The sequence below is a fragment of the Peromyscus californicus genome, unplaced genomic scaffold, assembly GCF_007827085.1.
Source record: "Peromyscus californicus insignis strain IS unplaced genomic scaffold, ASM782708v3 Scaffold_3__1_contigs__length_106647218, whole genome shotgun sequence".
Classification (NCBI taxonomy): domain Eukaryota; kingdom Metazoa; phylum Chordata; class Mammalia; order Rodentia; family Cricetidae; genus Peromyscus; species Peromyscus californicus.
Genome location: NW_026294551.1, coordinates 19,643,492 through 19,666,109, shown reverse-complemented (window position 1 = coordinate 19,666,109; position 22,618 = coordinate 19,643,492). Strand labels below are relative to the sequence as shown.

Here is a 22,618-nt window from a genome sequence, read left to right as displayed (position 1 = left end):
TCAAACACACAAGTTCATCCATCAGAGAAGCAAGACCCTCCTCCATAGGAACAGAAAGCAGGGGGAAGCCGGCACTTCCTGGCTTGAGTCTTGGGGGTGGTAGGAAGGATGCCCTAGCCTCAGGCTTTGGTTTCTAGAGGGCTTGGAGCCAGTGCGAGGCCAGTCTACCCCACCCCCACCTTACCCATGGCTAATACTGTTGCCCGGTGGAATCTAAAGTACCACAGCCTAACAGTCCCATGAAGGCTCCTTCCTGGCAGGGTGGAGCCCATGGTTTTCTCAGTGACACTCCCAGTGTCCCAGTGACAGGCAGTACCCTGCTGCTCTTCAGGTATTCATCTGCTCTAGGGCTGCCTGTCATTGGAATGTGCCCTGCTGGGCTTGCTCCCTCCCCACTTAAGGAGGAGAGACCTTATGACTTAGTACTGGCAGCCGCTTTAAGCCAAGGGCCTTGGCACCTCCTGTAGCCACCGCTGGCTGTCTTGGACAGAACCCAGATCCCGCTGGGAGAAGAGGCCCCAGCAGCCTTCACTCTAGAGTGCCCCTCTCCTCATGGGCCTGGGGAACAAAGTGAGAAGGTACTTTCTTTATTTTTAAAAATAGTTTAAGCCGGGCGGTGGTGGCATACGCCTTTAATCCCAGCACTTGGGAGGCAGAGCCAGGCGGATCTCTGTGAGTTCGAGGCCAGCCTGGTCTACAGAGCGAGATCCAGGAAAGGCGCAAAGCTACACAGAGAAACCCTGTCTCGAAAAACAAAAAAAAATAAAAATAAAAATAAAATAAAAATAGTTACTCTTCTGCCCTCTCCAGGGCTCTTCTGTGACACATGCTACAAACCCACTGCCCGGTTTCCCCTCCGGGGTCTGTCTGCTCCCTGCCTGCCTGAGACGGGAAGGAAAGGGAAACCAGGAAAGCTGAAGGAAAGGAGGCTCTTGGGTCCCACTCACGTCCTGAAAGGAGGCGATGTGCGCTGCTGTGCTCTTTTCAGGGAAGGAGGCTAAGATGGCCTCGCCGGAGGGCAGAGGGACAGGTGTCCTTCTCCTCAAGTTGGCTGAAGACCAGGGTAGCTAGAATGACCTCAAGGCCCCCGGGGTTGGAAGCTCCTGAAGTCCAGTGGGTCACTGGATGAGACGCCGATCGTGGTCCTAGCTCTCACTGAGGGACTAAACAGCTCTCAGCACCCAGGTATGCCAGCACCTGGTGACCAGGACGGGTGGCATGTGAGGGGCTCTGTGCCATGATACCAGCCCCCACTGATCCTAGGGTAAGTCAGGGAGACCCTCAAGAGTTCTCAATGCAGATATGAACAAAGAGCGTGGCTGGGGACAGCGAGGCTCCATCCTTGGAAAGCAGGTGGATGTGGCGGTACCCTGTGGGGAAGGCAGCCGGAAGTCAGAGGCTGGAGCCCCCCCTCCGCCCCCTCCTCCCTCCCCCCACCTACCTTGCTTCAGGCTGTTGAGAGGCAGTGTAAACTGGCCCACAAAGTCATTGGGGGAGGTGGAGTCATAGTCCTCCACCACGAACCTGACCAGCACCAGCTCTGGGACCCGGAGTTGGAACTGCAGAGTCTGCTTCCAGCAGGGGTTGAAGCCTAGGGCACAGGCGTGGTAGTTAGGGTCCACTGGCCCCAGGGGCTGCCCGCCCTCCCAACCAGCTTCCTCACCATTGTTGAGCACATAGTCAGTCTCCTTGTGGGCACAGTCTGCGGGCACCCCATGGATCTCCACGCGCACTAGAGGATCCACAATGGAACTGGGCTTCTCTGCATTCAGCTTGGGCAGCTGTTGGGCTGTGAGCACCTAGAGGAAGGAAGAAGGGCAGGTTCTTCCTGGCCCCCAGTGGGGCCCATACCCACCCTTGCCCCTCTGGAACTCTAAGCCCTTGTCCTCACACTTACATCGTCTCTCCTGTACAAATGCAGACGCGTGGGCTGCCTCATGCCAGGCCCGTTCCTGGCCTCCCTTGTCCCTTCTTCCCCTCAGACTGGGGCCTCCCCCGAGCTAGCCTTAACCTGAGGTGGAGGTGTGGACCAGGCTGCTGACCTGGACTGTTAGAGTAGTTCTGGGGGGTCCTGGGCACTCAGGGTCAAAGGTGGTGTCCAGTTGCCTCAGGTAAGCAGGTTTCAGAACATAGCCACACTGCCCATTGATGAGGAAGCGCCCTGTATTGAGGTCCATCTCGTAGCCAGGAGTCTGAAAGTTCAGAGCCACTGTGGAGTAGAGGAGATGGTTGGACAGAGGAAGCTTAGTGGCGCTCTTCTCAGTGCAGATTCAGGAACAACCAGGCTGGCCAGAGACTCCAGTGTCCAACCCTCTAGTTACTAATGCTCTGTCCCTGGCGGGACCCACTGATGAGGAACCATGCATTCACCTTCACCTTCCTGCACTTCTTTATTTTTTTTTATTTATTTTTTTTTGGTTTTTCCGAGACAGGGTTTCTCTGTGTAGCTTTGCACCTTTCCTGGAACTCACTCTGTAGACCAGGCTGGCCTCGAACTCATGGACATCCACCTAGCTCTGCCTCCCGAGTGCTGGGATTAAAGGCGTGCGCCACCACCGCCCGGCCTTCCTTCCTGCACTTCTTTAAGGGTAGTAAAGTGGGGTTGAGGTGGGGTGTGCTGGCAAAGCCTCCTGGATCAGAGCCCAGGCCTGAAAAAACCTGAGGTTTGAGGTCGCCACACACACCTCCAAAGAGAACATGACCTTCTCCCAGAGCCCATCTTTCTCAGTATTGACTTAGCAGAACTGTCGTGTGTGTGTGTGTGTGTGTGTGTGTGTGTGTGTGTGTGTGTGTGTATGCGCGTGCGCGCGTGTTTTAAGGGCACACAGAAATAAAGGGTTTGAATTCCTTTCTTGATAGTTTTGGTTTTTTTTAATACAGTCTCACAACATAACCTAGGTTAGCCTAAATGACCTCTGTAACCAAGCTGGCCTTGAATTCATAATTTTCTTGCCTCAGCTGCCTGAGTGCTGGGATTATAGGTACAAGCCACCACATCCGGCTCGCTTTTGTATTTCTACCCTCCTAAAGATGTAATTTGTGGGAGCTGAGGAGACGGCTCAGGGAATTAATGGCTTCCTCTATAAGCATGAGGCCCTGAGATTGGATCCCCAGAACCCACATAAGGCCACGAATAGCAGTGTGTATGTCTGAGCTCAGTGTTGTGCGGGCAGAGGCAGGTGGATTCTGGGGCTCTCATAACCAGTCTAGCTGAAAGGGCAAACTCTAGGTATAGTAAAAGGCCTTGTCGGAAAAAGTAAAGTGGGGGAGGCCAGAGAGATGCCTTAGCCTAGGGCAGAGGACCTGAGTTCGGTTCCCAGAACCCATATGGTGTCTCTCCAGTGCCAGAGGACTTGACCTCTCTGGCCTCCACAGGCATGTATGTGATGGAGATGCTTACATGTGAACACTCATACACATAAAAATCTTAAAAAGAGAGAGAGAGTGCTATACAGATACCCAATGCTGACCTCTAGCCTACATGCATGCACACACATGAACAAGAGCACACATGCTCATGCACACATGGGAACATACAAAAATGAGTAAGTTTCTTTTAGGTATGTTGAGACTCATGTAACCCAGCCTGGCCTCAGACACACTGAGTAGCCAAGGACCAAGGATGACCATGAACTATGTACAGCCCCCTCCTGTCTTCTACCTCCCAAGTACTAGGATCACGGGCATGTACCTCACACAGAAATGTAACCTTTGGCTAGGCATTGTGGTACACGCCTTTAATCTCAGCACCCAGGAGGCAGGGGCAGGTGGATCTCTGTGAAGCCAGTCTGGGCTCCAGGACAGTCAGAGACCTTGTCTCAAAAAAAAGGAAAAGGTAAGAAAAATGTAAGTTGCTGAGTTTGGTGTGTATACCTTTAATCCCAGCCCTGCGGCGGCCAGTCAGAGCTGTATGATGAGACCTTGTCTCAAAAAACGAAATTTAACTCGCTTTCACATTGCCAAAAACAAAGGAACCTGCATTTCAGACAGACCTTTAAACACCAATGCATTTCCCGCCTTCTAGAAAGCTGTGTGGCTACTCACGGCTGAAGTGCCCAGCCCGGCCCAGACTCCCCAGTCCATAGCCCCGCCCAGACCCCCCAGTCCATAGCCCCGCCCAGATTCCCCAGTCCATAGCCCCGCCCAGACTCCCCAGTCCATAGCCCCGCCCAGACCCCCCAATCCATAGCTCCGCCCAGACCCCCCAGTCCATAGCCCCGCCCAGACCCCCCAGTCCATAGGCCCGCCCAGACCCCCCAGTCCATAGCCCCGCCCAGACTCCCCAGTTCATAGCCCCGCCCAGACTCCCCAGTCCATAGCCCCGCCCAGACCCCCCAATCCATAGCTCTACCCAGACTCCCCAGTCCATAGCCCCACTCACCCAACTGACAGCCTGAGTTCCACATCTCTTGGGGGTTATAGTTGGCCGAGTTCATCCGCAGCCCCATTGGATACACTCTGGTCAGCTGCTGAGTGTTGTGCCTGACAAAGCTGTTCCCTAGGGCAGAGTTGGGACCCGGATTGTAACAGAACCCAGGCTTCTGTGCCTGGCCCAGTTCCAGGGCCTATAGCCACCCCCCTTCACCCCAGCTCCTCCCTCTCTTCTGACCTAGTATGAAAAGGGACAGAAGAGGTTGCTAAGGACCAGAGAGAGGCAGGGACGCCTGGCAGCCACACAGCTTGACGCTTGCATTACCACTGCCCACACTCCTGACTCCCTACACTGAACGCCTAGGCTGCCAGTCCATGTCACTCACCCTGCCCATGCCCCCAACCGTGCCTTGGGTTCCTAGAATTCTTGCCATGGTCACGACTCTGGGCCTTTGTCTAACCTGTTCCTCCTATTTAGGGTCCTTTCCCCTTCTGCTTCCTCCTTCCTCCACAGTGACAAGTGACAAGTCTTCTCAGGCATGGTATGCTCCAGGAAGCCTCCCTGATCTCATACCTCCAGGCTCTGCCAGCCCCTGCCACTAGCCTGACTGGTGAGCCAATGTCTTGACCACCACTAGGTGGTAAGTGTGGTGAAGGCAGTCCCAAGCCTCTCCAGTTGTGGCTTCTCCACCACACTTAACCTGGAGCCATCATTATCTTAGCAGTCTTTCCCTGGCCCTTAGGTGTCCTTAGGTCCCCTTAAAGCCCCCGTCAATCTTCAGAACAACGTCAGGATCCTCATCCAGCCCCCAGAGCCTGCAGGGTTCCATGCCTTCCTGTCCCCAGATACCCAGTGTCTGGTTCCTACCTGCCTCCCGGGTAAACTTCCTGGCCTTGCGCTCACCGAGGGAGCCAACCTGGCAAGGCTGAGGTGGGCGAGGCCTGGGGTTCAGGGTCCGCAGGCGGCTGGCACAGCAATAAACAGCCAGTGCTGAGAGGTCCGGGGAGATCTGCTTGGCCTGGGAAACCAGCCTCGGTGGGGATCACCTGGCTCAAGGCTCTGCTCCCACCTCCCTTGCCTTCCCTGCCTTCCCCACCCTCAGCCGTGCAGTGGGACCCAGGCTGCTGCCCCAGGTGGTACACTCACTCGCCGCCTCTGCTCTGCAGCCTCCCAAGCCTCTTCTGTCTCCTCTTCCTCCTCCTCGTCATCTTCCCTGTCGGACAGCATTCGGCCATCCTCATTCCGAGCAGCTGGCAGCCTCTTCCCTTTCACCAAGACCCGGCCCTTCAGCTGCTGGAGAGGCCAAGGTAGACGGACCAGTGAAGCCCCGGGGGCAGCCCCGACAGTCACCCACCACCGAGAGAGTGGCTGCTAGACAAGGGGGCAGATGAGAAACAGGAGCGATGCTTCTAACAGGAAAAAGTGATCCCACCACAAGGCCATTGAGGGAAGGTGGCCCAAAAGGTGTCATTTGTCAGAATGCCGCACAGCAGCCCTGACACTGCTCAGAGGCAGCTTGGGATCTAAGGGAAGGAGAGCTCTTCCAGAAAGATCTTTTTGTTTGTTTGTTTTGCTTTTTGTTTTTGTTTTTTTTTTTGAGACAGGGTTTCTCTGTGTAGCCCTGGCTATCCTGGATCTCACTCTGTAGACCAGGCTGGCCTCGAACTCACAGAGATCGGCCTGCCTCTGCCTCCCGAGTGCTGGGATTAAAGGCGTTCACCACCACCGCCCAGTCCAGAAAGAGCTTTCATAGAAGGAATGACTGCAGTGCATATAATCACGCTACCCTCTTGTGTAAGTTTTTTAAACAGTCTTATGTAGCTTAAGCTGGCCTAAAATTCACTATGTAGCCAAAGATAACTCTGACTCCCTGATCCTCCTGCCTCCACCTCCTGTGTGCTGAGATTATGGGCCTGTGTCACTATTCCTCATTTTTTTAGCCTCCATCTCTTGATCCTTCTGTCTCCGTAAAGACATGTCCCGGACAACGTGCTGATGTCACATTCATGGTCAGCTTGGACTAAAGAATACCAGCTGGGGATATAGCTCAGTTGTTAGAGTCCTCGTCTGTCATGCAGGAAGCCCTGGCTTCTCCCTCAGCACTATATAAACACACTCTTGTAACCCCAGCTCTGAGATAGAGGCAAGAGGATCAGAAGTTCAAGATCATCCTTGGCTATATAAAGAGTTGGAGGCCGGGCTTGGGGACTTAGCTCAGTGGTAGAGCGCTTGCCTAGCAAGTGCAAGGCCCTGGGTTTGGTCTTCAGCTCCGGGGGGCGGGGGTGGGGGAGAGTTAGAGGCCAACCTGGCTTCTATGAGATCCTGGCTCAACAGTAAAACAACCAAACAAATAAATGAGAACATCTTTGTGTATACACAAAAACTGGAAGATGGTTACTTCTAATGAAACGGAGTGGGGTAAGTGTGAGAAGCAAGCCTCCACGGCCCTCCTTTCTTGTCAGTACTAGGGACTGAACCCAGGACCTCATGCACACTGGGTAATTGCTGAATTGCTGAGCCTCACAGTCCTAGCCCTACTTATCGGCAGTCCTAAGTGGGTGGCATCTGGCAAGAGCAGATGGCTAGGGAGGGAGATCTAGGGGGAAGAAAAGTCAACTCAGGCCATGGAGGTGGAAGTGGCTGGGCCTCCAGGTACCCTGTGAGAAGAGACACAGGCCAGGCCAGGCAGAGTAAGACACAGAAGGTCCAGTAAGAGGATGGGCTGGGTCCAGTCAGGGACAAGGAACAGAGGGTAGCAGAAGGACAGCCGGGTGGCAGATGTCAGCTTAGCCGAGCAGGAAAAGGTCCTGGCAGAAAGAAGTGAGGGGTCCTGAACCAGAGGGGCGGCATGAGTGAGCCAGGGATGGAACCCCATCAGACCGACCCACCTCCCAAGCTGCGGGTCTGGGAGCATCACCTCGGGAGACGGCAGCTCCTCGGGGTTCTGGGAATCCAAGGCCTGTGTCACCAACATGTCTCCCAGGATGCTTCGAAGGTGGTGGGCCATGACAGCCTGCTGTTCCAGCCCACAGTGGTTCTCAAGGGATAGGATAACAGGATATGGGGACACCTGTCGGGGGCGGGGGTCAGGGAAGACAGGCAACAGTTCAGAATCACCCTCTGCTGATCCCTGTCCTACCCAGTGTCCAACTCTTTCAAGACAGGCAGGCAAAGGCAGGGCTGTGGAAAACCCACCCTAAAGGACCAAGTCTGTAAGACATGGGACATACTGGCACCAAGATATGTGTGGCAGTGCCAGCGGTCAGATCTGGGGTCTCTGGGAAAGAATGGAGTGTATGGGGACTGAGGGCAGCTTCACCAATGGCTTCTCTATAAATGTTCATTCAGGGTTAGTGGCATGGACCATGCCAGTGGTGTTGCAGAGGCCGTCATTTGAGGTTGTGTACCCTGATGGTTGCAAAGCGTATGCAGGTCCACTGCTGAACCTGAGCTGTGCTCTTAGAAGTCATGGCTCAGATGTCCTCCCCTAAGCCCCAAGGTTTTCTTTGGGAAACTTGGTGATGTCCATACATTTGTTAGCTGCGAGGATGGGAGGAGGGAGCACTCAATTCAGCTTTATTTTACTCTCCGGGCCTGCTATTCCCACAGCACTTGGTGAATGAACGATGCTCTGGGAAGGGCATCTGGCTATGGGAGGGGTAAGGGATCACTAGGAAGGCCCCAGGGCTGGGCGTGAGGTCCCAGCGCCTTACCGTAAAAGCATGGTCACGCACGGCTTGGATCACATCTCGAAAGAGGATCTTGGAGGTGAGGGTGTGCCCATGATAGATGATGGGTTCCCCTCCCTGACCCTCCCAGCAGTCAAGTTCCACACAGCGGCATCCCTGGGCAAAGGCCCTGTAATTGACAGACAGATGGATGGGCAGAGTGTGGGTATGCCACTGCCGCAGGGCCAGGGCGGTGGCAGGCTTGGCCAGGAAATGCAGAGCGGAGCCCCATGCTCTCACCCCCACCATGGTACCTAACGTAGGCCTCAGTGCTGCTGGGCCCTCCGATCTGCGAGTCCGTCAGGTAGGTGTTGTGAGAGGAAGAGATGAAGTAGTGGGCAAGGGGCTGGCCCATGTCCTGGAACACACACGTGTGGGCCACGTTCAGGGCAGCCCCCTCAGGCGACAACAGATACATGATGAAGCCATCCAGCGTCATCAGCTCATGCTGCTTGGCTACAGGGAAGAGAAGGAGAGAGGGTGGGGCCACCTGGGGGCGGGGCCACCTGGGGGCGGGGCCACCTGGGGGCGGGGCCACATGTCCAGCTTCCAACAGCACCCGTGGCTCACTTAGCTTAGTCAGAACAGCTAGGCTGCTGATGGAGGACGGCATGCACCATGCCATCTAATCTTCCACAGAACCCCGAGGGGCAGACGTATTACAATGCCATTTTTACAAGTAGAGGTGCGGAGCCTGGAAGAGGAGAGGGGGCCTGCCTGGGACAGGCAGTGACGGCAGAGCTGCCTGGGATCGAGGCTGAATTGTGCTCCCTTACCTGTCTCATTGAGCTCATAGGTCTGGATAAGCTGCTGGGCACAGGCCAAGGTGGCACTGTCCTCTCCCTGGTCTTGCAGGAACTCCAGCAGCTCAGAGGCGCTCAGCACATGGTCCTCACCCGAGTACCGGTGGAAGATGGCCTCCAGTTCGGGGCGTTTCAGCAGCCTCCGCAGGAATGCCTCAATCTCAGCCCCCTCCAGACGCTCGTTGTTGGAATGGTCACACTCCTGGGGAATGGGGAGGTGGGGCTCAGAGGAGGGCACACTCTTGGGAACCTGGCCCTAACTGACACACTCCATGAGCTTAACAGCTGGAAAAGCAGCAACCCCTACTTCCCAAGACTCCAGGTCCTTAAGCCCACACCCCCGAGTGAACTCCAGGGATAGAGTCTTGGGGTTCACACCTGTCCATGTGCACCATGACCTACCCCAAAGATCAAGATCAGGATTTGGAACAAAAATGGCAGCCTTGGGAGGCAGAACTTGTGCCACAGGACCCCTCCCCAGGTCCTTACTGTCCTCCTAAGACACCTGGTCAGTGAGCAGAAGTGAATGAAAGGAGTTCTCGAGCAGCCAGGTGGTTCCCTTGCCTTTGCAGGGCACAGGCTGGTCACACTCAGCATCCATACATGTCTCTGCCATGCCACCCAATCAATGTACAGATGTAGTCACCTGTGCACCCCAGAGCTCCCACACAGGCACAAGAGGGGGAGGGGAGGGCCCTGCACTGTGGAGACTCAGGTGTGTTTGCCTGCACTCCCATGTGCAAGCCACACAGTCACGTGTACAAGTGGTGCCCTGCAGCCTGAGAGATAAGAAAACGACTCTGCTGCTCACTCTGGAGGGCTCTGGAGGTGGCACCCTACTCCGAGCTCTGCCTAGAGATGCCATACATAAAGTTCTGGTCCTCTGGCTTCAGGGACTGGGAAAGGCTTTTTATGTGTTTGAAGACAGGGTCATACTTTTTAGCCTTCACTGGCCTGGGGCCTGCTGTGTAGATAAGACTGACCTCAAACTCACAGAGATCTGCCTGCCTCTGCCTTCAGTACTAGGATTAAAAGCGCGCACCACCACACCTGGCTGGAAAAGCCTAATTAACTAGGCTCAGGGGTTGCCTTTCTGTAGGGAGAGGTGGCTCCCTCCCTAGGGAAAAAAAAAAAAAGAAAAGAAAAGAAAAGCTCGAGAGGTACGTGAGTCTGATGGTGTTTATCAGAAAACCCAGCTATTCCACAAGCTGAGACAGGAGGATCACAAGTTCAAGACCAGCCTGAGCTACATAGTGAGCTCCTGTCTAAAAACAACCACAAAAAACCTGGACAGAGCCGGGTGGTGGTGGCGCATGCCTTTAATCCCAGCACTTGGGAGGCAGAGCCAGGCAGATCTCCGTGAGTTTGGGGCCAGCTTGGTCTACAGAGCGAGATCCAGGACAGGCACCTAAACTACACAGAGAAACCCTGTTTAGAAAACAAAACAAAACAAAACAAACAACAGCAACAACAAAAAAAAAACCTGGATAGAGTTAATGTTTCAAACGCTGGAAGGGGGCGGGGGTAGGCGCTGAGTTCACCTTGAAGAGGCGGTAGGCATACATGTCATTCATGTCCACGTTGACCATCCTGAGCAGACTCTTGATCTCCTTGAAGCTCATCTTACTGTCCTGGTCAGAGTCGGCCCGGTGCAGGTAGGAATGGATCCAGGTGTGTGTGCTCAGGAAACACCAGCGATAGACTAGGCCCCTTGCCCGGGATTAATGGGTGATCAGTACCTGGTCCGGGGTCCCCAAAATTAGGGACTGTACTTCCCTGTGTGTATGTGTGTGTGGAGGGAGTTCCAAGGGCACAAGGGCAACGTCTTCACGGGGCCCATTTTCCCAGTGAGGAGGTCCTTACTGTTTCATCCCTGGAGCGGGGATGGTGCCTTTCCCCACTAAGGGCTCAGGCCAGGCCTGGGTGAGGCTCCATCCGCATTCCAGAGCACCGGGAACTGTCTTAGCTGGTGCTCCTTAGGCCAGGAGCTCTCCTAGGACAGGCCCTCCCTCCTCCCGGCCCGGCAGGATATTGGTCTAGCCGCTCCCGCTGGCTCATGGCATCCAGGCGCGCCCGCAGCTTGGCCAGGCCTCGCACCCAGCGCTGCGCCTCCTCCGCGGTGGGCGCCGCCAGGTCCAGGTTCTTGCGGCGGCCCTTGAAGGCGATGGTGAGGCAGCGCGCAGGCGCGTAGGCGCCCCCGAAGCGCCGCAAGCCCTCCGACTGGTGGCCCTCCCGGACAGCCTCGATGTGCTGCACGAAGACTATGATCGAGGCAGGGTCAGATGTGTCGGCCAGGGCGCCCGCCCGCCCGCCCGCCCGCTGTCCCCACCGCCCCGCCCCGCGCCGCCCCTGACCACTCACAGATGTGCTGCGAAGGCGCGTGCGGGAAGCGCCGCTGGAACCACACGCTCAGGCCGTCCTCCTGCAGCCGGTACAGCCGCTCCTTGTGCCACGTGCGTGAGCGGATCTTGAGGAGCCGGGAGCCCCGCAGCATGGCTTGGACATCCTCATCCTCCGTCAGGCCTGCAGGGAAATCTGGGGTGTTTGGGCCTGGCCCTGCAAGGTAGCATCCCTGTCCGGCAGTCCCTTGCACTGGCCCCCCAGCTGGTGGAGGATGGGGGGAAATGGGAAGCTCTGCCCCTGCACCCTCTCATTGTAACAAGCCGCATCACCACCGTCACCTGCTTGAAGCTTTGCAGCCCCAAACGCCTCTTCCAGGCTGGCCAGTAGGAGGTTTCCGTAGTTCCCAAGCCTGGGTCTCTCTGAAGATTACCCCTTTTTCCAGCCACCTCCACCGAAAGCTCAAGGGCTGGTGAAATGGCTCAGTGTATAAAGATGTTTGCCCTGCAAGCCTAGCAGCCCGAGTTCTATCCCTGAGACCTTCCTACATGGTGGAAGTAGAGGACTGACTCCAGCCAACTGTCTTCTGAGTACGCGTGCGCCCGCATAGCTCACACACACACACACACACACACACACACACACACACACACACACACACACACACACAACTTTAAAAAATGTTAAAGCCTCGCCGGGCGGTGGTGGCGCACGCCTTTAATCCCAGCACTCGGGAGGCAGAGGCAGGCGGATCTCTGTGAGTTCGAGGCCAGCCTGGTCTCCAAAGCAAGTACCAGGAAAGGCGCAAAGCTACACAGGGAAACCCTGTCTCGAAAAACCAAAAAAAAAAAAAAAAAAAAATGTTAAAGCCTCAAAGCTCAGAACTGACCACCAACAACCTTTTCCTTGACGTGAAACTTGCAGCCATCAGGAAGTTTTCCCACTACTATCTAGCCCAAATCTTGCTGCAACCCAAGCTCCTTGCCTCTACCTTCCCAAAGTCACTGGACCTCCAGAGCATCAGGTCAAGGACTCCAGAGTCCTGTGTGGCTGATCTCCAGTCTCCTGGGCCACTGCATTGCAGGGCCCTTCTTTCTCTTCCTGTTTCCTCAGGCACCCTGGGTAGTGGGAGGTTAAGAGGAGAGGAGAATTTACATCCACTGTGGAATAAAGTTCCTACCTTGTCACCTCCCAGTTACATGACCCTGGTGGCACTCACCTGAGACTGCTCTAAGCCTATGTTCTCCAGGAGAAAAATGGAGACTCGTGAATGCCTGATGCACAATCCAACACTCCCGGGTTACTATAGCCTGCCCACCCCTGCCCTGCAGGGTCCAACACTCCCGGGTTACTATAGCCTGCCCACCCCGGCTCTGCAGGGTCCAACACTCCCGGGTTACTATAGCCTGCCCACCCCAGCCCTGCAGGGTCCAACACTCCCGGGTTACTATAGCCTGCCCACCCCTGCCCTGCAGGGTCCAACACTCCCATGTTACTATAGCCTGCCCACCCTGGCCCTGCAGGGTTCAGCCCATGCCAGCTCAAAGCCTGGAGCCTGTGCTGAGACCTCTCCACAAGGGAAGACACCAAAGGGTCACCAGCTGGGACAGTAGGAGAAGAGGGAACCAGGCTCTTTAGAGAGCCCACGCCCTTCAGCTGGAGGGGACAGCCAGGAATGGAGGAAGGCCAGGAATCTGTGTCTGGATGGGAAGCGACCACATTCTTTAATGTTGGCAACTAAATCAAATTGAAAAAGCAAAAAACTAAAACCACTGTGAGGCAAACGACAGTATGCCTCCCTCCTCCCTCCTTTTTCTTTTCTTTCTTTCATTTGTTTTGTTTTTTTGAGACAGTGTTTCTCTGTGTAGCTTTGGCTGTTCTGGAACTTGCTGTGTAGACCAGGCTGGCCTCGAACTCACAGAGATCCGCCTGCCTCTGCCTCCCAGGATTAAAGGCATGCGCCATCACACATAACTTCCTCTTATTTATGTGTATGTGTGTGCGCAGGTGAGTAGAGGTGCTGGAGGGGTCCAGAAGAGGACATTGGTCCCCTGGAGCTGGAAGTACAGTTAAGTCACCTTGCACAGTCACTGGGACTTGAACTTGAGTCCTTTGTGAAAGCAGTCCATGCTCTCAACCATCTCTAGCTGCAACACCTCTGTGCTAGTTCTGTTTTCTTGGAGACAGGGTCTCCTCTGAGTCCAGGCTGCCTTGGATTTCACTAGGTAGCCCACGATGACCTCAAATTATGTCAATCCTCCTGCCTCAGCTTCTGGAGTGCTGGCATTACAGGGGTGAGCTACATGACCCAAACCTTATGTCTTAGGACTCCAAGGCTCCTGCTTGCCCAGCTCTGACCTGAGTTTGCCCCCCCCCCCCGCCCCGCCCCACTGACTTTGTAGTGAAGGTCCTCTCCTACTTTTCTTCCTCTTGTAGCTAATTTCAAGGACAAGCTCAGCTACCACCCCCTCCAGGAAGCCTTCCTGATTTGCCTTCACATTGGAGAGTTCTCCCTCCCTGAACACCAAAGGCTGTTTTCCTTTTTAAAAAGTTGAGCATGGTGGTTCACACCTTAGCATTCAGGAGGCCAAGGCGAAAAGAATGCTTTGAGTTCAAGCCCTGCTTGTGTTACAGAGCGAGTTCTAGGCTGGCCTGAGCTATAGAATGAGACTCTCTTTTGAAAATAAATAAAAGGGCGGGGCGGTGGTGGAGCACACCTTTAATCCCAGCACTCGGGAGGCAGAGGCAGGCAGATCTCTGTGAGTTCAAGGCCAGCCTGGTCTACAGAATGAGATTCAGGACAGTCACTAAAACTACACAGAGAAACCCTGTCTCGAAAAAACAAAATTAATTAATTAATTAATAAAAGGAGTTAGAGAGACGGCGACTCAGTGGTGAAGAGCACTTACTGATTCCCCGGAAGACTCAGTTTGGTTTCCAGCACCCACTTAAGGCAGTCCTGGGCTCATAACTCCAGCTCCAAAGGGACTGAGGTATTTGTGTCATGAACACACACTCACACACACATAATTAATAAATAAAGTAAATCTTAGAAACAAACAAGGAGCAGGCATGGTGGTGCGTGGCTTTAATCTCAGCACTCAGGAGGCAGAAGCAGGCCAGTCTCTGTGAGTCTGAGGCCCTCCCTGTCTGGTCTGTTTGTCAAATTCCAAGCCATCTGCACCTGCAAAGTGAGACCCCATTTAAAAAACAAAAAAGAGGAAGAGGAATGAAAACAATAAAAATAAAAAAGGTGTGTCCCAAACCTCTAAACCCCAAATCCCCAAATCCCAACACTTGGGGTGCAGGCAGGAGGAATGTGAGTTCCAACCAACCAAACAAAAACCCAGCAAGGGCGGGCGAAGGCGCTCAGCTGTAAAAACACTTTCCTCACAAGCATGAGGAACTGAGTTCCAATTCCCAGAACCCACATGAAAGCTGGACATGGCCCCGCGGCCCTGTAATCTCAGTGCCCTGGGAGGTGGAGAGATCGCTCGGCTTCTTGGCCACCAGCCAGGCTCCAGGCCCTGAGAGATAACCTGTCTCAAAGAGATAAGGCAAAGAGTGATAGAGGACACACAACCCTCCCCTCTGGCCTTTGTGTGTGTGTGTGTGTGTGTGTGTGTGTGTGTGTGTGTGTGTGCGTGCGCGCGCGTGTTCACACACACCATCACCACCCCCGCTCAGGAGACTTTAATAGAACCAAGGGTAGAATGAACTCTTATCTCCCAGAGCCTGGCTCCAACTAATATTTATGGAAAGACTCCAAAGCAGATGGACGGGCTAAGTGCTTTGAATTCTCCGCAGCCCTGCCCTAGCTTTCCTGAGTTCAGAGCTGACGCCTTGGGGTCTGGGTTCTCGGTGCTAGCTGTGTATTGAATTCTCCTGGAGCCAGAGATGCCCATTCAGTGGGCATGGGCTGGCACTTGGGCATCTGCCTTTTAAAATTGCACTTTAGGGCTTTCTGGCAGAGGGCGTGATCATACGTGCAAAAGTGCTTACGTGTGTGCCAGTGCGTGTGCACAGGCTAAGCAGCCAGCCCCAAAGGTCTTCCTGGCTCTGCCTCCTCAGTGCTGGGATTTAGAGGTGTGCCACCACACCTACCTTTCTTTGTGGGTTTCGGAGACTGAACTCAGGCCTCATGCTTGCGAGGCAAGCACTTTATTGATCCAGCCCCCAAATTTACCTTACAGATTGAGGGTGAGCATGACTGAAAATCAGGTTCTCAGGGGCGGGAGGGGTAACCTGCCCTCCTTAGGGGTCGGCAGTTTGCTAGGAGCCTCTCAAGGCCTTCAGTCACAGTCCCCTTTCGTGCCCCTGGTCAGGACAGGGGCTAGTGCCCTGTTTCCGTACAGCTAGGCCAAGGGATCCCCAGACTCACCCCCTCCCCTGCCCCTCGTATCATATTCACCCAGGCACTCAGAATTATCTGATCCAGAGAAAGAACAAAGTGAGTGTGGGGCATGCGGGGGGGGGGGGGGGGGGGGGGGGGGGGCAGTGGTGCCATCAGGCCTGGGACCAAAGCTAGCCGGGCTCACCCTTCCTTCACCCCCTCAGCCGGGAAAGGTTCCTCAGCTGAGGTCACCTCCCCTGGCTGGGCCAGTCCTGCGATGCCAAGCCTGTAGGGGGTGGGGAGGGGGCTGGTGAATGACTAAGCCCGGAAATGGAGGGTGAGTCACAGTGGACCTGCTTTGTCCTCAGCCTTCTGCAAACAGGCCACAGAGGTTGAGCCTGGCAGTCCTAAAGCCTGTTGGCCCCCACTGGAGCAGGTTTCCACGGTGACAGCCCCTCCCTCCTGTCCTTACCCCCAGGATCTCTAGGGTCTGTTGGGAGGGAGGGGTACGCCAGGCTACCCACCCAAGTGGCACTGGCCTCTGACCACACTTACCCCTCAACCACACACCCATAGAAAAGTCAACCAGAGCCAGGTGTGGTGGCTCACTCCAGAAACCTCAGCACTCTAGAGGATTAGGCAGGAGGAGTGCCAAGGTGGAGGCCAGCCTAGGCTACAGATTGAGACCCTGTCTTAGCCAAAAAGATCCTCTCCCAACCAAAAAAAAAAGACAAAGTCAAACAGAATACAAAGTGAGTGTCCATAACCAAGCTGGGCCAGGGGCTGGGTCCCAGGTGAGTACTCCTCAGCCATGAGCAGAGGGAAAGAGGGTCTTGGGGTATCAGCGGGGTCAACATAGGTCAGGGGCAAGGCCAGCAGGAGACCCAGACCCAGGGCAGCGATGGCTGCCTCTCCACCCAACCACCCGGAAACATTCGTACGCCCAACCAGGCCCGGCCCCACAGGTGTCTCATCCACTGCAAGCTCGGCAGGTGCACAGGCCTCCCACATCCTACTGTCTGTGGGTTTTCTACCTGACCCTGGGCTAGGGCCACAGTCTCTCTCCACTGTGTGGGAGGAGGGGCAGCAGTCATGAAATCACAGCAGGAAAAAACGAGGGTGGAGAGCCAGAGGTGGAAAGAACCCAAGAGTTCATCGGAGATGAACGGAGAAGCAGAGATGGATGAGATACAAGGGTAGGCCAAGCTTTCAGGAGGCTGAAGCAGGGTTTACCAAGAGTTCAAGGACTAACCTGGGCTACACAGCGAGACAATCGCTAAAATAACAACATCAACAAAAACAACAATAAAAGTGAAATCTGTTACACCTGACACACACCATACCAAAGAAGTTGGGTCCCCGAGTGACACAGACCTTATGACTGAACTCATTCGAGACATACAGAACCCGCAGACACAGAAAGCAGATCACAGGAAGGAGAAATGGGAAGTGACCGCCTAATGGTTACACAGTGTCTCTGTGGGGCTAGGGAAAGCCTTAAACAGGTAACGACGAGGACGGCCCTGGACGGCCTCAAACTCGCGGCAATCCTCCTGTGTCAGCCTTTACGAGTTGTGATTGCAGGCGCATGCTACCCCTGGCTAGGCTGTATGTTAAGCAGCTGAATTATACTGAGCATGAATTATTCTCTCGAGCTGCCGAGGCCGGGTCACACAGCGGCTAACCAGGTGGTGGAGGAGGACTGAGCTGGGGGCTGGGGGGAGTCTAAGCCCAAAAGGGCTGCCGTGGAAGAAGGAGCAAGAGACGTTCAGCACTCTGGCTGTTCAGTAAAATAGGGAACAGAGACAAGCTCTGCGGAAGTGACTGGGAGCCCAGGGGAAGAGGTGCCAGGGTTCCAGGGGCTCTACCCTCCTCCGGCCTATGGTGTCCATCTTTGTCCCTCTCCAAGCCAGGACTGAGTTGCCTCAGGCCCAGGGCAGCATTGTCATCTGGGACTCAGACACTGTCCCTGAGCCTGCTGCCTTCCAAAGGGTTCATGCAGACAGTGGTGAGGAAAGGGTATACATGCATACCTGTATATCCACCTGGACCAGGGCTGTTGGGGTGGGGGGGGCGGTATGCAATTCTGTCTGGGCAGCCAAGGTGGGAGGCAGGAGACTGCCTCCCACCAGCTAGAGAGAGCTCCCAGGTCCTATGACAGACAGGGCACTAAAGCTCAGAGAGGGCAACGGTGAACAGTGGACGACCAAGGCCTGGGCTGGGTAGTGGGCAGAGGCCGGTGGAGGCTGGTGCAGACAGGCTGTAAGGTTGTGAGCGTTTAACAGAGGGTGTGTGCAGAGTAGGGTGTGAATATAATGGGGGAGGATATGTACTTGTGTGTTTGTCTAGATCCGTGGGTGGGGTAGGAGGAAGGTGGGTCCGTCTGGGGACGAAAGCAGTGTGTGTGTGTGTGTGTGTGTGTGTGTGTGTGTGTGTGTGTGTGTGTACTACTGCACTGCACTGTCAGGAAGTGCACACAGGGCTCTGGTAGGAATGTGAGACATGCAAGAACAGGGCAGCCAACTGCTCCTGCCAACGTGTGTGAGAGGGGAGTGGGAGGCAGCTGCATTTCCATGAAGTGCTGGACTTTTCCACACAAAAGACACACAACACAACAGCCATGTTTCCAGTGACCTTCCTACCCTAATCCCTTAGCCAGCCCCATTGTCCCAGGTACCAAGGATGTCCCCTGTTCCAGCTGACCATCACACGGAGGCCAGTGTTATTCCATAACATCCCTGGGAAAAATCAAGAAAAGCAGGAAGTGTAGGCAGGGCTTCCCCAGAGGCCTGTGGGCCGGGGAGTTGAGGGTGTGGTACCTTCTGGGCTTGGCTGGGCCAGAACAGGCACGAATGGGGTCAAGGGATGAGGAGGTGGGGAAGCTATAAAGCTGCCCTGCCCTCCCGGCCACCCAGTTCAGGTGCCTGCTACTTCTAAGGTCTCTGGAAGCCCCCCTCCTGCCATCAGGCCAGCCCAACTCACCCTGCAGGGAACGTTCTGGACAGGCCATTGGGAAAGCCCCCTCACCCAGGAGTGTTTGTCAGAGTGAGCAAGCAGGGAGGGTGTGAACAAGATTGTGCCTACTCAGCTCTCTGGACACAGAGAGGATTAGGGGTCTGGGCGGAGCATGAACGCACAGGCGCTGACAGGCTGGGGAGAGTGGGGTTGCTGAAGAAAAAATGGAGGCAATCCTTTACGTGTGAATTTAAGATAAACAACAAATACCTTTTTAGTGTAAGTACGTCCTATGGGGCGGAGGATGCAGTTCAGTGCCTGTCCAGCATGCTCAAGGCCCTAGGTTCCATCCTCAGCACCAGACCAAGAAAAAATTATACATAACCATGGATTTATAATTTACATACACATTCTAGAGGTAGACAGATACATCTCTATGTCCAAAATTATTCATTGTCCACCCAGTGTTCAAATTAAGCATCGAGCATTGGTGGCACCTGTCTTTTCTCCCAGCACTCGGAAGACAGAGGCAGGCAGATCTCTGCGAGTTTGAGGGCAGCCTGGTCTACAGAGCGAGATCCAGGACAGACAAGACTATAACAGAAAAACAAAACAACAACAACAACAAAAACACCCCAAACCAAACCAAATCAAAACAATTTGGCATCCTGTATTTCATTGGCAACCCTGGGAGGCCATCTCTGAGGAAAAGCAGGCCCTTCCCAGATGAACATCTCTTTCATCTCTGTGTTTAGAGCCCAGTCTCTGGACCATACTGCCTGGGTTCGAATCTCTCCATCCCTTTTAGCTTTTGTTTTTTGAGACAAAGTCCCGATACACAGCCCTTTCTGGTCTGGAACTCAGTATGTACACCAGGCTGGCCTCTCTGTCTCTCCAGGGCTGGGATTCCAGGCCTGGGTCACCACAGCTGGCTTACTTCCAGCCTTGACCCCTCTCTGAGTCTGCTATCTCATGGTGAAATGAAGCTCCTGGCACTGTCTATCTCATGGGACTGTGGACGCTAAGTGAGATGATACACAGAGCACATGGCATGATGATCTGGAGGTGTCAGTACTCACTAATTATGATAATAAAGTGTGTCATTGGAACCTTGACTGTGGGTGGCAGGCAGCCAGGGTTTCTTCATGGCTGCCTGGCAAGGGGCTCGACCCTGCCATCTCCTGTCTCTCTGTCACTGAGGAGGACACATGCTCCAGGAATGACTGAAAAATAAGCAGGATGAAGTCTGAGGCAAGCTCAGTGGACAGTAATGTTCAGGCCCGGCCCAGCCCTGCAAATAGCTCCCACTCAGTCTCTCTCCTCCCCTGCGCTTGGCCTAGTTCCCTACGGTGGCTCCACAGGCCTTTTCCTCCCGCGGGTCCCTTGAGATACTCCCTGCTCCAGTTCCTTGACCTGAAATAAGATCTGTTTTCTCTTAGCCTGATCGGGGGTGATGGGGGTCATCTTGGGAGGGGTGGATGGGGATGGAAGTTATCTTGGTGACAGGCCCAGGCTTTAGCCATTCTGGGGACCATGGGGCTGGGCCCTAGGCCCACTGGGTTTGTTTCTGCCTTGTCCCCGGGCTCAGCATGGAGGTCAGCATTGCTTGGGGGAAGTGACATTCCCTACACACTGGAATTCCTTTCTCTACGGTCACTCAGCAATCACTCAGCAGGGCAGCACCAGCCAGTGGTGGTAGGAAGGGCACAGATGACACTCTGATATGTACATAGTTCCACGATGAACTAGCCAGGGCTCCCATGCGGCCATGCTCAGCTGACTCCTGCCCAGCTGGGCTCTCCTGTAATTACGTGTCTACAAGTCTCTTCCCAGCACACTATGTGCCTCTGGGGCAAGCCTCGGTCACCCTTCTTTGCGGCCTCAGCCCCTGGCCTAGCACTGTGGCCATTGATGGGGCTCAGCAAATGGACACAGGAGCAAGGGACAGCTGGTGTGTGATAGCTTCGTCTCTGTCTCCAGCCACATCCATAACCCCTAGGGGCCAATGGCTCAGGCTGCTTCTCCTGAGAGCTCTGTCCTGCCTTGGTGGCAGGTCACCTCACACTGCCAACCCCTAACCATGAGGTCACAGAATAGTGCCACCTCTAACCAGAGACTCCCGATTTCATAGTAGGGAGTCATCCCAGTCATATTGGTGACTCTGGATCCTCCTCCCCACGCCACTGCCTCCTGAGTCCCAATACCCCTTCCCAGCTACTCCTCTGTCTCCTTCCAACCAGTCCTGCTTTCACCCCTGTTTGGACCACCCTACTGTCCATCCACTCCTCTAACTCAGTTACGGTTCCTGCCAGTTGCCTTTCTGGGACCCTTACTGCCATCTAAACAAAGCGAGGGACCCCAAGGGGTCCTTCTGCCTCTCTCCCATCCACACAAGCACTCTTTAAGTTCTGGGGTCCAGTGGGGTCCCCCCTGTTTTCCCAGCATCGCGATCTACTCCCCCTTCCTCAAGGCCCATCTTCTGACCCCTTCACTTTGTCATTTAGCTCTCTGAGGGCAGGACTGTGTCTAGCTTGTCTGCTGTTGGGTCCATAAATACTGACCTCTTGAATGACTTCATGGAGGGCAGGGTAAAGACCTGCCTTAGGCATAGTGCTCAGAGCAACTTCCCATACATTCAGGTGGAATGAGGAAGAGGAGGGGACAGCTGTGAAGGGAAGCCCAGGCTGGCATTTGGGACCCCCGAATTCTGTCTTGAGGTTGGCAGCTCCAACAAAGCTCTTCAGTTTCCAGCACTTTACAGTTTATAAAGCGCTTTCCTTTATGCCCCTTGTTCAAGCCCCGTGAGTCCCATCTTGCCCTGACTGTGACAGTGTCAGGTGTGATGGTACACAGCCTGAGTGCCCTAGACAAAATTCTTTGATGTCTGAGTCAGTTTCCTCCTCCATGAAATGGGGATTAGGCCACCTACCTCAGGAGGGTGAATCTCACACACCTGCAGCAAACTACCACAGTATTGAGCTGACTCTGGGACTCCTTGAGAACTAATGACTTCACTCACTTCTGGAACCTGGACTGTCTCAAACCATCCCCCAGTCACGCCAGGACTTTGTGGCTGCTCCTGGCAGAGAGGACCTGAGGGTTACAGGGCCGGCTTGGGAGTCTGGAGTCTTCCTGAGGCCATCTGTAAACGGCTCCTCAGGGTCAAGAACAGCAGGTACTGTGAGGTGCCCGTAGACCTCAGGCAGCACTAGAGAGGGAGGTGAGTGCATTCCAAGTTTTTAATGTATGTATTTTTTTTTTGAGACAGGGGTCTCATATCCCAGGTTGGGATATATGTATTAATTACTGTGTAGCGGAGAATGATCTTGAACTTCTGATCCACTTACCCCCACCTCTCCAGTGCTGGGGGATTACCAACAGTAAGTTGATGAGCTGTTAGGAATGTGATACTGGGGATCGAACCTACAACTAGGCAAGCACTCTACCATTTGAGCTACATCCCCAACCTAACTCCAAGATTTTATCTCTCACTCCATTCTCTCGCTCCTGCGACCCTATCCCTGCCCCTATCCCCAATTCTCACTTCAGCACGGCCCGGCGGGCGCCTCCTGGTGAGACTGTAAGGGTATCCAGGCCTTCTGGCACAGCCTGGGACTATGGTGACCCCAGGTGTGACCCCCAACTGGAACAGTGCTGATGCTCTAGGTCAGGTCCTCCCTAGCGCCACGCACCCTGGGAAGCCAGTTGGCCTGTACACCCGCTCCTTCCAGGTTGTCCCTAGAGACAGTTCGTGCCCACCCGGACCCATCCTTGAGTGTCACTGACCCATCTTCTTCAGTGCCCGCAGCCCAGGCCCCTTGGTGCCGCTGTCCGGTGACGCGGGCGAGGGCGGGAGCGCGAGGGGCGTTGCGACCTGGGCGGCCACCCGGGGTTCCTCGGGAGAGCGACGGCTCCTTCTCCAGCTGCCGCACAGCATGGTCCAAGGGGGGTCCGGAGCTGGCCCGGGATCTGTGCGCGAGGATGGGGCAAACCGGCACACGGCTCGCGCCCAGCCCGCGCCCGGTGCGCGGTCCCGAGCGAAGAAACTTAGCGGCGCCGTGAGAGTCGGGAGGAGGAGACCTCGGGA

The 22,618-nt window shown here is 54.9% G+C and overlaps 1 protein-coding gene across 1 annotated transcript; it reads right to left on the bottom strand.

The window, feature by feature from the left end:
• Positions 1–615: 615 nt before the first annotated feature.
• Plcd3 (phospholipase C delta 3) lies at positions 616–22,583 on the bottom strand. Its single transcript, XM_052755792.1, has 15 exons — positions 22,318–22,583; positions 11,265–11,426; positions 10,936–11,164; positions 10,445–10,574; positions 8,877–9,105; positions 8,355–8,556; positions 8,086–8,230; positions 7,290–7,442; positions 5,519–5,665; positions 5,240–5,390; positions 4,382–4,498; positions 2,043–2,209; positions 1,664–1,799; positions 1,442–1,591; positions 616–1,370 (listed from the first exon to the last, which is right to left on the bottom strand). Exons 1-15 carry the CDS (start codon positions 22,466–22,468, stop codon positions 1,282–1,284), a joined length of 2,358 nt encoding a protein of 785 aa, XP_052611752.1. The 5' UTR covers positions 22,469–22,583; the 3' UTR covers positions 616–1,281.
• Between the last annotated feature and the right edge of the window lie 35 nt (positions 22,584–22,618).

Coding starts and splice junctions, on each gene's coding strand:
- Plcd3 (XM_052755792.1), bottom strand. CDS start 22,468: ATGCTGTGCGGCAGCTGGAGAAGGAGCCGTCGCTCTCCCGAGGAACCC. Junction 5,666..7,289: donor AGGAGCTGCCGTCTCCCGAG/GTGATGCTCCCA, acceptor TGGCCTCTCCAG/CAGCTGAAGGGCCGGGTCTT. Junction 1,371..1,441: donor TCTCAACAGCCTGAAGCAAG/GTAGGTGGGGGG, acceptor CCTTCCCCACAG/GGTACCGCCACATCCACCTG.